Source organism: Chinchilla lanigera, unplaced genomic scaffold (assembly GCF_000276665.1).
Source record: "Chinchilla lanigera isolate Chin_1 unplaced genomic scaffold, ChiLan1.0 scaffold00013, whole genome shotgun sequence".
Lineage (NCBI taxonomy): Eukaryota > Metazoa > Chordata > Mammalia > Rodentia > Chinchillidae > Chinchilla > Chinchilla lanigera.
This window is the reverse complement of record NW_004955414.1, coordinates 31,876,493-31,890,754: the sequence shown is the minus strand read 5'-3', so window position 1 is coordinate 31,890,754 and position 14,262 is coordinate 31,876,493. Positions and strand designations below refer to the sequence as shown.

Genomic DNA, 14,262 nt, shown 5'->3' with positions numbered 1-14,262 from the left:
GCCCAGGCGCCGGTGAAAAAAGTAACTCTGATCCCCGCAGCTCTAGCTAAGCCATTCCCTACTCCTGGGCCAGGATTCGGACCCCCGTGACTTCGGAACTGGCAGTCCCTAGCCCTAGAGGAGGCCACAAGGTGGCAACTTTGATTGAACGCTGCCTTCAATTTCCCGCCCTGGCCACGAGCCAGACCCAGGACCAGAGCGGTACGGCCCTGCGTGCAGCCAATGGAGGGCACGCACTCACGTCGAAGTGCATTTCGGGAATTGTAGTCAAGGAGGCGGTACACCGTGGCCCGCCTCCCGCACGCGAAGCGGAGACGTGTGAGATCACTTCCGGCGTGAGAGATAGTTTCCTGTGGCATTTGCAGCCTCGCTCTCTTTTTGCTTCCAGACCGCCGCCATCATGGGTCGCATGCATGCTCCCGGGTGAGCTAGTGGCGCCGAGCGGGACTGCGGGGCTGGGCCGCGGGCCGGGGGAAAGGAGGGAATGTGGATTGCAAGTGGAGGGGACGATGTTCCTGACCGCTGTGGCACGGGCCGCGCCTCACCCCGTCTGCTTCTGTTTCCAGGAAGGGCCTGTCCCAGTCGGCTCTGCCGTACCGCCGCAGCGTCCCCACCGTGAGTAGCGCTCCGGGGCCGGGGCGAGCGTGGGCGGAGAGGCAGGCCTTGCTCTCGGGGAAGCGGCGCCGGGCCCCGCATTTAGGTGCTTCCTCCGTCTCATCCTGACCCCTTCTTCCTCCCTCCCACAGTGGCTGAAGCTGACATCTGACGACGTGAAGGAGCAGATTTATAAACTGGCCAAGAAGGGCCTGACGCCCTCCCAGATCGGTGAGCGAACCTGTTCGGTGTAGCTTTCGCGGTAGCCCCGGTGTGGCTTGGTAAAGGACGCCGGGATAAAAACGCCTCTCACACGCCGTGAAAATCATCTGTAGGCCTTTTGGCTTTTTGTTGAGTACTGAAACCCGACCTGTATTGGTTGATCTTTCAATTCTGACATCGACACTTTCAAATGCATGTTAGTTTTTCTCTGCAGTTGCGGAAGCTGAGGTAACGTGCAGCTAAATATTCCGAAATCACTCAGCTTTTTGACGGTAGGAGTTGGGATTCCTTGTATAAGAGTGCTCGACATAGTAATTCTTCACAGTCAGAAAGTCAGCCGTTTGTGACTTTCTGCAAGTGGCAAATGTTTCCTTGAGTTCTGGGACCAGAGGGTAACTGTTGCTTTTTTTTTTTAAGGCAAAATACTCCCCTCCTGGAGGTTATAGTCTTGTGGGGGTATAGCACAGAAAAATAGTAACATAGATTACCAGGTAATCAGAAGTAATTCAGCTTCTAAAGGCAATAATATATGCACGTAAACTTTTTAGAAGAATGCTTTATGCGTTCTCAGTAAGTTTTGGTTTTGTTATAGAACAGGTGTAGAGAAACCACACTGATTACTTTGGGTAGCTATATGCCAGCAAACTCACTGTGAAAATGGTTTTCTGACCATTTGAGGTTTCCACCAGAAAGGTATTTCCTCAGTGTTGGGTAAGCTTCCTTGGATGTGTGAGTTTCAGCTGCTTTCTACTGTTGGTTTCTGTGATTTGTAGAGAAGACCCCAGGCTGGGCCCAGTAGCACACGCCTCTAATCCCTAGCTACTCAGAATGCTAAGGCAGGAGGATCTCAAGTTCAAGGCCAGCCTGGGCAACTTAGGCCTTACCCCAAACAAAATAAAAATCCCATTTCACAAAGAAGAAACTTGGAAAGTGGCCTCCTATCTTAGCCTTAGCATGACATGCCTCAGTTTGGGTTTAGTGTTGGAAGTTAAGTAAGTATGTGCTTCCTCTTTTCAGGTGTGATCCTGAGAGACTCTCATGGTGTTGCACAAGTACGTTTTGTGACGGGTAATAAAATCTTGAGAATCCTTAAGTCTAAAGGACTTGCTCCTGATCTCCCTGAGGATCTGTACCACTTAATTAAAAAAGCAGTTGCTGTTCGAAAGCACCTTGAGAGGAACAGAAAGGTAAGAGGGTAAATAAAAGCCTGGTAGTAAGTGGAATTGCTTGAACTATCTAACTTCAGTGAAATTACTTCATCTGATTTGAATTATCTAAGGTGACTTAGGACACAAACTAGTCAACACTACAGTTGCTTTGAAATAAAAACCTACGTAGAGAGATTTTCTCTGATTAAGTTTTAATCTAGATGCCTTAAATTGCCTTAAGGAGTAAATCTAGCCATGTGAATCGTAGACATTTTATTGCAAGAGCAGTAGTGGTAACTTAGAAAATGTATATGGTAGCTATACATTCTCTTGTTAATGTTTCAGGTTTAGTTTTTTTGTAGTTTTCTTGAAATGTATCATATTTATTTTTAGGATAAGGATGCCAAGTTCCGTCTGATCCTCATCGAGAGTCGGATTCACCGATTGGCTCGATATTATAAGACCAAGAGGGTCCTTCCCCCCAACTGGAAATAGTAAGTATCTACCTTTCATGGTACTGGATTTTGACTCAGATAGTAAGTACTACTAAAGAAATACTGAAAGACTTAATAGTAAATAATTTAGCCTTTCTGGGCCCTATCACTAACTACTCTCACAGCTCATCTGTGCGTGTGCTATGGTAACGGGTAGTACATAATTAAATGTGCACGGCTGTATTCACTGGGGACTTTCAGACACGTAAATGACCATCATTTGCAGGCCTCTAGTTCGAACCATGAACAAGCCTTGTACATCCATGTGGATAGGGTTAACATTTCATTTCCTATCTTGGTTCCAGACCCTAATGTAATTTTGTGTTTTGCGTGACTTGCTCACTGTGATGATTGATAGCCACACATTCGCAGTTTCCACCAGAGAGGTTTCCTTGTGTTGGTCAGTTCTTCCTTGGGTGTCTGAGTGAGCGCCGTCATTATGGCTGAGCACTGTGAGCTGATTCTGGAACTCAGTGTGGTTCATTTCGTATGGTTGGGTTCACTTTAGCTATCTGGAAATACCTCCATAAGCAGCGAGATTCTTTAAATGGATACTCAGGACCAGTATTAATCCCAGTTTCCTTTTTTTTTTTTCAGTGAGTCATCCACAGCCTCTGCCTTGGTGGCATAAATTTATGTACTCAAGCAATAAAGTCATGATTTAACTAAAAGTATATTTGTATTTATTTCTTCTTAGGAAAAAAACCAACTAGTATCTACCAGTGATTCATATGTTGATCTCTGAAGTATGTGTGTTTGATACATTTAATGTTACATAACTGAGATAACATGTTCACCACAGTAGCATCAGAAATAAGTCAGTGGAAGAAGACTCTTTGATGTGGAGAGACCTTGGGTCTTGCTTATGAGATTTAAAGTAATACTCTTCCCCTGGTACTAGGGATTGAACCCTGGGGGTGCTGTATCACCAAGCTTCATTCCCAGCCCTTTTTATCTTTCAAGACTAGAGTTGGGCACTGCTGCCCAGGCTGGACCAGATCCTCCTAGTTCACCTCCCAAGTAGCTGTGATTGCTGATGTTTGACACCATGCCCAGGGGAATTAATTCTAAGCTTCTTCCTTCAGCTTTACCCTAAGCAACAGACAAAACTGAAATCACACTGTGAGGGAGGATCACGGCTAGTTTGAAGGCGGCCTGGTCTACAGAGTGAGTTCAAGACCACCCTAAACTACATAATGAGACCATGTCTCAAAAAAACAGGCAAGGGCTTCTGGGACCAGGCCCCTCCAGGTCTCTGCTTGCTTTTCTTAGCCTTCCTACTAACAACACAAATGCTCCTTGCAGGGTGCCTGTCCTTGCCCAGGCTTCTTGGGATGGCTTGTTCAGGTACCACATGGCCTGTGCCTTCTGTAAGTCACTGTCCAAATGTGACCTCAGCAGAAACTGAGTCCCAGCCACCTACTGAGAAAGCTCCCACCTGTATTAAGGCCCTGGCCTGCTGGTAGACTTCAGAGCTCTTTCACCACCAGACATACATTTTTTTCATTGTTCATTGCCTCCTTTTCAGACTAATCAAACCCCATTACACAGAGACCTTGTTTGATCCCTACTATGTCCTTCGTATTTCGAGAAGTGTCTGGCCCACCAGAAGTGCTCAATAAATGTTAAATGAATGTACTTAAAGGATGAAAGAAAACTTGAGATCTTGGAAAATGTCTTTCACAACTCAACTGTTGATTGGTAAAAAATATATCAATAGGTTGTAAATAACTTTACCTAAAAATTTCAGCACTGCTTATTGTTTCTAGCTTTAAGATATTTTTGCAGTTTGGGGAATTGAACTGAAGCAGTGCCAGGCTACATTTTCAGCATCCCCTTTTTTGGAGACAGGTTCTCATTACATTACCCAGATTGACCTCCTATTTGCTATCCTAGCAAATCGGGGGGGGGGGGGGGGGGGGGAGGACATAATGGTGTGAGATGTGTTCCGTATGTGTACCAGCTCCCTGTGAGCAGTGTAATCATGCTGTAAATGTGTACCAATCAAAATTAAAAACTTACTCTCCAGCCCCAACTTTCCAAATGGTTGGGGTTAAAGGCCTGTATCACTGCCTAGCAGCAGCTTGAAAAACAGTTGCTGAGGGGTCCATTGCCGTTTGGCACCAACTCCTCTAAGGTGGTTGTCTTTTTTTTTTTTTAATTTGATGTTTCCATCTGTTTTTTTTTTTTGGTACCAGGAATTGAACTCATGACCTCAGGTGTGCCAGGCAAGTGCTTATGCTGCTGAGCTACATCTCCAGCCCCTAATTTGATGTTTTTAGGATCATCTTGTTTCATGTTCTGAAATTTGCAAAACATTGTGTTTTGTTTTTTGTTTTGCTTAGGATAGTGTTCACGATATAGTCCAGGCTGGCCTGGAACTTGCTAATTTGCCCAGGCTGGCCTCAAACTTGCAGTCCTCTTGCCTCAGATTGTCTCCCAAGTGGTAGGACTGACTGTAGGTGGTACCATCACACCCAGCTAATTCCTTAACGTATTTGTGGTGTTCCAGGTACTTGGTGAGAAAGTTCAGCCTCAAAATTGTCTTTATAGTCCTGGGAAATTTTCCTGAGTTATCCTTTAGTAAATTCCCCAATGTTTTCTGTATTCTTTCTGGAACTTATTTGCAGATTCTGTAATTTCTGTAATTCTATAAATTTTTTTTTTTGTTTTTTGAGACAGCGTCTCGCTGTAGAGTTCACACTGGCCTGGAGCACACTTTGTAGCCTAGGCTGGCCTTGAACTCATGGGGATCCACCTGCTTCAGCCACCCAAGTGCTGGGATTACAAGTGTGTGCCACCATGCCCACCTGCCTCTTTTACCACATCCCTTCTTTCTCAGAGAAGTTTCAAATTTATCTCACAGTCTTGATAGTTGTTTTTTCTTTCTGGTTTTTTGAGGCAAGGTCCTGTTAGCCCTGGCCTTGAACTTGCTGTGCTCCTCCTGCCTCAGCCCTGAGTGCCGGCATTATGGACATGTGCCACCAGACCTGGCAAGTTTTTAAAAAAATAGATCTTGATGCATTCCCCAGGCTGGCCCTACCTTAGCCTCCCTAAAATGTTGGGATTAAACACGTATGCCACTGCACCTGGCTTACCTTCATAGTTGTCATTTCCCAGAGCCGGTGGTACACAGGTACATGCTTTATAGCTGATTGTCTGGGAGAGAACAGCAGCAATTCTCAGTCTGCAGCATTTACCTGTTTCTACAGTGTGGAAATGTCACCGTGGCTGATGGTCACTGGAGTCGGGAAGAGATAGTGGCACAGTGCATAGTATGTCCTGCACAGGAAGATAGGTACAAGTTGAGACCATGGGTCAGACTTCAGTGTTGAGCAAAAAAGTAGGAAATGATGAGTTCGGAGTACTGTATAAGTAAATTTTTTATAATGCTTTGCGGGATTCCTGCGAATTTCACTGTTGGCTCCGGGAGCCTGTACAACCCAACTCAACTCACCGCTGCTCAACGCGCATCTGTTTTCCTTGCATGTTCTGTTCTAGAAAGTATGTGACCATTCCCCAGATGTCTGTGATTTGAGCTTCTCCAGAAGTCTTGGTCTCAGAGCTCCTAAGGGGGACGGATGTGTGTTCAGGTACTTGGACACAGAGGGCCGGCGGACATTGGGCGGAATTGCTTTGCCAAACTGAGTGTTTTGATTGAAACGTTTCAGCCAACAAGTCAGCACCCCTGGGGTCTTTTTATACTTAGGTCTTGCTAATGAGGTCCTGGCATTTCTGATCTCCCTAAAGGCCCTGGCCATTTTGCTTCCTTTCCCACCTCTAAGCTGTGAGGAGGGCAAGAAAGCACTGAGGAGGGTAGGAGATCACAGGTTTGGAGCAGACCGTGGGCACAGGGGCGTCTGCCTGAGGAGAGGAGGGAGGAACCTAGAGGCCCTCAGGCTACTTGAGGATGATGGACAGAGTTGGGGTCAGTGGCAGGGGACGCCACAGACTCCAGATGTTCTGTCTGGCTGTTGGGTGTTTTCCTTTAAAGTGCTTACCAGGTCAGAATAACCTCAGGGACTTCCAACCTCCCTAACCGGAAGGTTCAAACCCCTTCCATGGGGGGCTGGCAGCCCTGTGGACAGCCGCTTGTCAGGGCTGAGTCCGTGTGTCCTGTGTCCTGTCAAGAGACGAGATGGTGGCTTGAGTTCAGCCAGAGTCCAAAAGTGCGGCGTGGACAGGTTGGTGTGCTTTGTGAACAGGAAGGAGGCATCTGGAGAACTCACGAGCATTTGTCCCTCATCCTCCCAGCCTGAGGACCAGAGTCCCCAGCCTGTGGCCCAGGATATGCCCTGGAGGAGCTGGATGATGAAATCTGGTCATCAGGGCTGGAGAAAGAGGTCTGTGAAGGTAACAGTAATGAGGGAGGGGGGATTTGGAAACCTAGGATGGGAGACAGGGGGGACAGGAGATGGGAACAAAGTTGGCAAGTGGATGGAAAACCAGCAGCGCAAGGAGCGGGTTAAAAGAGATCCAAGAGTGAAGGGCTGGGGATTTAGCTCAGCGGCACAGCGCCTGCCTGGCAAGCTCAAGGTCGTGAGTTTGATTCCCAGTACCAGAAAAAAAACCAAACACCAAAAAAGAGATCCAAGAGTGGATGGGGGAAGAGGTGACTCAAGCAGAGGTGCCCCTTGGCACAGGGTGAGGGGACGGTGGCAAGGACAATTAGGGGCAGACGGTTAAAGTTGCAACAGTGGCTTGGAAAGGGACAACTGCCAGAAGTGGGAAGAAGGGAGCTGCATCTGGATGATCGAAGGCTTAATCCCACGGACAGGCCGTAACTTCACCTGTGACTTGGGTTTCCTTCCTCCAGCCTGCAGTAGCACCCAGCCTCACACCTCAGTCCCCTGGCGGGAAGAGGAAGAGGAGTATTTGTCCGGGTCCCATAAGGGGCTGCAGGAGCCGCTGGGGCCTGAGAGTGGGGCCGGGCTGTGGAGGAGCTGTGTGGAGTCCACAGGCTTCAGTCCTCAGTGCTGTGTGAGAACCACTCGGCCGTCTGCAGGCCGCCACGGGTGCTGTTGTGACGATCCTGACCTGGGGTGGGTCCCGCGGGCATCCGACGGGTATCTCCTGGCCATGGTTGTCGCCTACTTCAGCCGGGCTAGTCTCTTTCTGGCAGTACCAGATCTGCTACTTGGGCCTCCACCTGGGCAATAACCTGGAGGACAGTGAGGGTCCTGAAGAAGACATGTTGTTCCCATGGGAAGAACTCTGCCCAGAAGCCACACTTCTACAAGCTGTACTACCAGCTCACCTGCTACCTGTGCTGGGGCCTCAGGGTGACCTGGAAGGAGTGCGAGGAGCTCCACGCTTCCGACCCTGAGCTCTAGGTGTGGCCTGAGATTGTGCCTCGCCTGAAGATCTCTGGACCCAGGGGAGATGTGAGGTTTGCCTATTGTTCTATGATGTAGAAGAATCCAGACTTTTCTAGAAGGAGCCAAATAGAATTACACTGTACTTCCTGGGGCTGGGGACTCCAAGGAGGAACAGTGAGGAACCAGTTTTTCTGGTTGCCTACATTTTACATTCTGCATTCAAATCTCGCGAGGTAGAAATTGGAGGTTGGTTTTTTGTAACGTATTTTATTTCCATAGTCTTGAGACCATTTGAAGGTGACAGTAATGGGTCAGATTGAGGGAATTACTAAAAAAAAAAAAAAAAAGTCATAGGAGTGTCAGGATGACAATATATAGCATACATTTTAGTGGTTTATTTTGAACATATTGGCCATAGAATCATTACTATATTTAAGTAACTTTGAGATACTGTAAATGTTTACATTGCTGTTCTTACAGCATTCTGGCTTCGGTATTTTAACTGACATGTACATAAGTACTTTAAAGAGAAATTTTGGGGTCTGGTGTGGTGGTGCACGCCTGTAATCCAACACTTGGGAGGCTGAGGCAGGAGGATCGCTGCAAGTTCGAGACCAGCTTGGGCTACAAAGTGAGCTCAAGGCCAACCTGAACTGCACAGCAAGACCCTGACTCAAAAAGACAAAATGAGTAAGTAAATAAATAAAGCGTTTTTTATCTTTTTATTTGGTTTACCCACACTTACAGCTAGGAGGCTCTTACTGGATGGGGTAGGGGCCGGCAATATTTCCCAGGTTCTTGTTTGTCCCGATCCATGAATTGGTCAAAACAACTGAGGGGTGTGAAAGATTACCATTTTAGGGCAGAACTAAGAAAAGGAAAAGAAGTGCTCAGGGAGAAAAGGGTGCTTTTCCTGCAAGCAGAACAGACCCCGCAAGAACAAGAGGAGCAGGGGTCCCAGTCACTTGCCATCCTTTTGTCTCCTTTCATAGTTGGTCCCACTCCATCCTGTGCTAGAAGATTGATGTCGGGTGCCAGGTGCAGGCTCAGTGTGTCATATCAGAAGATTGCTACCAGGGGGCCAGGATATAGCTCAGCGGCACAGTGCTTGCCTGGCAGGCACAGGGCCCCAAGTTCAATGCTCGGTACCAAAAAAAAAAGATTGGTACTGGTGCAGGGCTCACCTTGATCCCACATCCAAGGGGATCAAATGTTCTGCATTTGTGGTTGATAAATGTCTTCAGCTGCATAGAGAGTTCAGGGCCGGCCTGAACTACATGGCGAGACCCTGCCTCAAAAAAAAAAGTCTCCTCAGCTGGCAGGTCTTGCCCAACTGCTCCAGCCACGTTGCCAGGCCTTGGCCACCTCCTACAGTAGTACTGGACCCTCAAACTTTGTAAGCATAAATACTGCTGATTTTTTTTTTTTTTTTTTGGAGACAGGATCTCACTATATGGTTTAGGTTGATCTTGAACTCACTCTGTAGTCCAGATTGTCCTCAAACTCACGGCAGTCTCCTGTCTCAGCCTCCCGTGAGCTGGGATTACAAGTGTGTACCACAATGCCTGGCTACTTATTACATTTTTGTTCTTCATTATTGAATTCTGAACATTGAGCTGGAGATTTTTCAGTTTTGTTTTTGCTATGTAGTCCAGGCTGGCCTTGAACTCACAGTGATTTTCCTGCCTCAGCCTCCCAAGTGCTGGGATTACAGATGTGTCCCACACGTGCAGCTATGCTATAATTTTTTATTAAACCTGTTTTTCATCAGCATCGTATCTTATCATCTGTGAAATACATTAATGACGATCTGAAGCTGTTCCCGCTTCTACACACTTTCCCCTGAGCTGCCTCCTTTCGGTCTGTTTACTGTGTCAGAGAACATCACTAAAGGGAGGAACCCGTGGAAGGACCTGAATTGAGTTCTGACTTAATTGTATTGAGGTGCAGTTACTTATTCCGGCAGCAGATGGCGCACATCGCTGGTGCTGCCGGTGATACTGGCGGCTGAAGTAACATACCTGCGGCTTTTCAGAATTTGAAAAGTACTCTTCACAGTTAGTAATTTTTGACGCTCGTAACTTCCAAAAAAGCTGGCGCCACATTTTTTTTGGTAGGAGACTGGGCCTAAATTCATTCATTTTTAAAACAAGTACCTCCACACACACCTCCATTTTAAAGATGAGGAAATTGAAGCTAGAGGGAATTTGCAGGCTGTGATGGCTCAGCCTGAACCCAACACCTGGGAGGCAGAGGCAGGAGAGTGGGTGACTTAGAGCAAGAGATCGTGTCTCAGAACAAAAAAGTAAAGCCAGATGTGGTGGTGCATACCTGTAATCCCAGCACTCGGGAGGCTGAGGCAGGGAGATTGTGCAAGGCCAGCCTGGGCTAGAAAGTGAGCTCAAGGTCAGCCGTAAGGAACTACATAATGAGACCCTGTCTGAAAAAGACCAAAAAAAAAGTTGAGGATGTAATTCAGCGTGAAGGCCCTGGGTTCAATCCCCTGAGGGGGTGGTGTGATAAACTCTGAGGCTCAAAGGAGACATGCGATCTAGTGTTGCCTTCCTTTAATACTTATGATCCTTCTTCTCAGTTTTAAAAAAGTATAAATAAAAACTCGTTTTTCTAGACAAATCAACTCGAAATTTGTAGTGAATTCCTGATGTATGAAGATACATCCACTAGAGAACTCAAAATTTGAAATTCCCAGAAACCCACGCAGTTTTTGTGTTTTCTGCTGGGGGTGGAACCGAAGGCCTTTGCATGCTAAGCACGTGCTGTAGTGCGGAGCCATCCCCTCTGCCTCCGGTGTTCTTTTACACCAGCTTTCTCCTTTGGTTACCAGGAAGTAAAAACGAAGTGTCTGCTGTTAAAAGATAAAGGTTCCCTTCTGCTCTAAGCCAGTGCGGGGTCCAGCGCCCACAGTCACACGGCTTCTCACACTACCACCTGGCTTCTCAGACTGGTACCTGTTGCTATGGCTGCAAAGCCAGCCAGTGAAGCTACACTGCGATCAAAATAGCTGTCCCTCCCGAGGCTGGGCTGGCCCCAGGGTCAGCGGCTGGGTCTGCTGTTTCATGTCACAAGCCAGGAGGCAGAGAGGAGGCGTTTGCTGTAGTCTCCCTGTCTTTCTGTAAACCCAGCATTTAGTCCCTAGGAACTCTGGAGTATAACAGCGGACACACTCTTGAGGTGACAGCAGTTTAGGGTCTGGGTTCCTCGGCCCTTCACTCAGCACCCTCACTGACTGCCGTGCGCGAGGCACCATGCTGGCTGCTACTTGGAAGACTCAGGCCTGGTCCTGCTCCTCAGAGGCTGGAGAGTGGGGCAGTTGGGGGGCGTCTGGTGCCCACATGGGGATGCCAGAAATTTGGAATGCTGTGCCTCATGGGGCTGGGGACAGAGACATTGTCCTGGGGCTGGAGGTGTGAGATGGTTCTGCCTGCCATGACTACCGGTGCCTGCTTTTCTGGAGCAGGGGAAGAGTACTTTCTGCTGCTCTGGGGTTCTCTCCATCTGGCCTGTCAGCATTGTCCCTCACACTCTACCTATGTAGATTTGGCTCTAAAAAATGAGCACCCCCCTACACCATGGTTGAGCTGGGTGTGGTGGTGCATGCCTATAATCCTAGCCCTAAGGAGGCTGAGGCAGGAGTGTTGCTGGGAGTTTGAGGCCAGCCTGGGCTATAGAGTGAGACTCTGTCTCAATAAAACAAACAAAAATAGACAATATAGAGATCAGGTCTCTTTTGGGGTCCTTAGAACCCCTCCCCTGCCCTGCACCTCTCTGGCTAACTGGCACAGTGCCTGGAGTCCTGTCCCTGGAGAGGCACACTTGCTAGCTCGCCACATTACTTGAGAACCTACACTGGTGAACTTACTCAGCTTCACACAGGTTTGTAAGGCACACCTGTTACAGTACACTATAAAGCTCCACACTGAAGTATCATCATTTCTCAAGTCCCCGAGAAGCGCTCCGCACCTCCGAGTGTGTCAGGAAACACTGCAGCGTGCAGCTGCTCACCAAGCATCTCCCTGAGCCTTATCACAAACGACCCGATTTCCCTGCCCATTTCCTGCCGTAAGATGGATGAAAGGCCCTTGGTTGCCATCACATGGCCCAGAGGAGGCCACAAGGGCTACACAACTGGGGGCTGAGACACAGAAAGGCTTATTTCTTTTCGTTCTCCCAGGGCAGCCCTCAGTCCTGTGGAAAAGCCGCCTCTAGGACAGTTCTCTGGAATCGGTGAAGAATGGGTAGGATTGGGAAGGGAAGGCAGTTGGCGTGGGTGCGACGTGGAGAGGCCAGGAGCTTAGGGCAGGAGGGGGTGTTGGGGTGCAGTTATCTGGACACGGGACACGGGATGTGACAGGTCCACAGCCCCAGGGGAAGGAGCTGGGACAGGCGGCCGGTGCAGCACTCAGTGGTCTTCGCCCTGCTTCCTGACTGGCTGAGCCTCACGTGGAAAGGGTGGAGGTTGCACCTGGCAGGCCCCAAACCTCACTTGTCGTGCCCAGCTAAGTTCTGGACGCAGGGGAAACCGCTCAAGTCTCAAGCACCTCCTATCATGGCTTGTGTCTAGATGTCCCCCAAAGCCTCATGGGGCCATAGTGGGGCTTTTCAGAGGTGGCTGGATCTGGAGTGTGTGACGCTGGGATGAAGGGTGTGTGATTACCAAATCAGTGCACAGATTGGTGTGCCACAGTCCTGAGTGGATAATGGAAAGGCCTGGGGCTGGGGATTTAGCTCAGCGGCACTGCACTTGCCTGGCAAGCACGAGGTTGTGAGTTCGATTCTGGTACTGGAAAAACAATAACAACAAAAAAATTAAAAAGATAATGGAAAGGCCCACTCCGGGTGTGAGTGCTACCTGCCCCAAGGGCATGTGGCCTGGATGGAATATAAGGGACACAATGAAGGCTGTGGCAGCTGCTGTTGTTGCTTCTTTGCTACTTCTGCTGTCTTCGGCCTGCATGAACTGTTTCTCCTCTGCGCTGCCCCTCTGCTGTGCCACCTGCCTTGGAGCCACTTGACTATGGACTGAAACCTCTGCAACTGTGAGCTGCAATAACCCTTTCCTCCTTTCACTTTACGTGTCAGGTATTTTGTCTCAGCAATAGAAAACTAAGACGCCTCCAAAGAGACCGAGGGCAGGGAGGCCAAGTGTCCGCAGTCCTGCTCGACTCCCCGCTGGTCTGCCCTGGCTGAGGCTGGAAAATGACTGAGGCCTCCTCTGGGCTCCTCCACATTGCCCACTTCTTCCTCCCGGAAAAGTCCCTGAGCACAGCTGGTGGCCCTAGCCCCTCTCCTCTCATCCCTCCACCCACAGAGAATTGCGGACTCTGTCAGGTGGTAGGCCCTGGGCTTTGGTGACAACAGTGAGCAGAAGCAGACGTGGTCCCTGCTCTCACAGAGCCTACAGGGGTTTGGAGGACAGAAGTTAAAGAATCAGGAAGCAAATATCCCAAGTGCGGAGCAGAGAGGCCAGGGTGCTTCAGGAGCCCGGTGGCTGGGTGTGGTCACATCCGAGGGAACAGACTTGAGGCTCTGGATCAGCAACTGAAGTGAGCAGGAGGGAAACTGCAGAGGGAGTGAGAGGGTCATGGTGGCCCCACAGGCCACCTGCCACCAGCCAAGACAAGCATCCTGGAGTGCAGAAAGACACGCCGGCGCTCCTGGGCCCTGTCTGAATTTTTTGTGTGTGTGAGGCAGGGTCTTGTTAGTTTGGGCTGGCCTTGAACTCATTATGTTGCTCAGGCTGGTCTTGAACTCATGGTAATCCTCCTGCCTCTGCCTCCCAGTGCTGGGATTACAGGTGTGCACCACCACATCCAGGTCCCTGTCTGAACTCCTGGCCTTCAGTATAACAAATGATTGTTTTCAGTCACTGTGTTTTGGGGGTTGGGGTGATTTGTTGCGAAAGAAAGTAGGACACTTTGCTGAGGCGGAGGGCAGGCTGTGTTTCTACAGCCCATGGCCGCCGAAGACAGGGCAGCAGTTCCTGCACGCGTCTCCCTGTCTGTGACTCACAGTCCCGGTTCTCCCGTGGTAGGGCTTCGGGGGGTGACGCTCTGTCCGGTCTGGCCTGCGAGCGCACTTAGAGCCGGCACCGGGGAGAAACTGTGCACACTTCGGGCTGGACGGCGGCAGTTGGTCTGATGTTTGTTCCCCGGGGAGAATCCGTGGGAGAGGGATCCCCAGCTTCCTCCGGGGACACTTCGAGAGCTGGCAGGAAGCTCTTCCTGGCTACTGCACCGAGACGTATGACTGGGCTGAAAGCCAATTTTTTGGAAAGTCATCTTTTGAATACAGTGGCTTTTTTTTTTTTTTTTTAATTTTAGAAAGAAAAGAACAAAAACAAAATAACAAAAACAAAGAGAAAAACAAAACATAAAAACAATAAAAATGATACAGAACAGTGACATGCCTGGGAGTGAAAAGTCTTCCCCAGTTGTGAAGTCCTTCTTCCTTACTCTCAGTCGTTTC

General features: G+C 49.0%; 1 protein-coding gene across 1 annotated transcript; it reads left to right on the top strand.

Moving 5' to 3' along the window:
• Nucleotides 1–315: 315 nt before the first annotated feature.
• Rps13 (ribosomal protein S13) lies at nucleotides 316–3,129 on the top strand. Its single transcript, XM_005380375.2, has 6 exons — nucleotides 316–423; nucleotides 567–615; nucleotides 747–825; nucleotides 1,834–2,003; nucleotides 2,358–2,458; nucleotides 3,056–3,129. Exons 1-6 carry the CDS (start codon nucleotides 401–403, stop codon nucleotides 3,087–3,089), a joined length of 456 nt encoding a protein of 151 aa, XP_005380432.1. The 5' UTR covers nucleotides 316–400; the 3' UTR covers nucleotides 3,090–3,129.
• Nucleotides 3,130–14,262: the final 11,133 nt, after the last annotated feature.

Bases quoted from the DNA above. Each gene is read 5' to 3' on its own strand.
- Rps13 (XM_005380375.2), top strand. From the start codon at position 401: ATGGGTCGCATGCATGCTCCCGG. The intron at 826-1,833 runs GTGAGCGAACCT...TCCTCTTTTCAG, and splicing joins CCTGACGCCCTCCCAGATCG to GTGTGATCCTGAGAGACTCT. The intron at 2,004-2,357 runs GTAAGAGGGTAA...ATTTATTTTTAG, and splicing joins ACCTTGAGAGGAACAGAAAG to GATAAGGATGCCAAGTTCCG.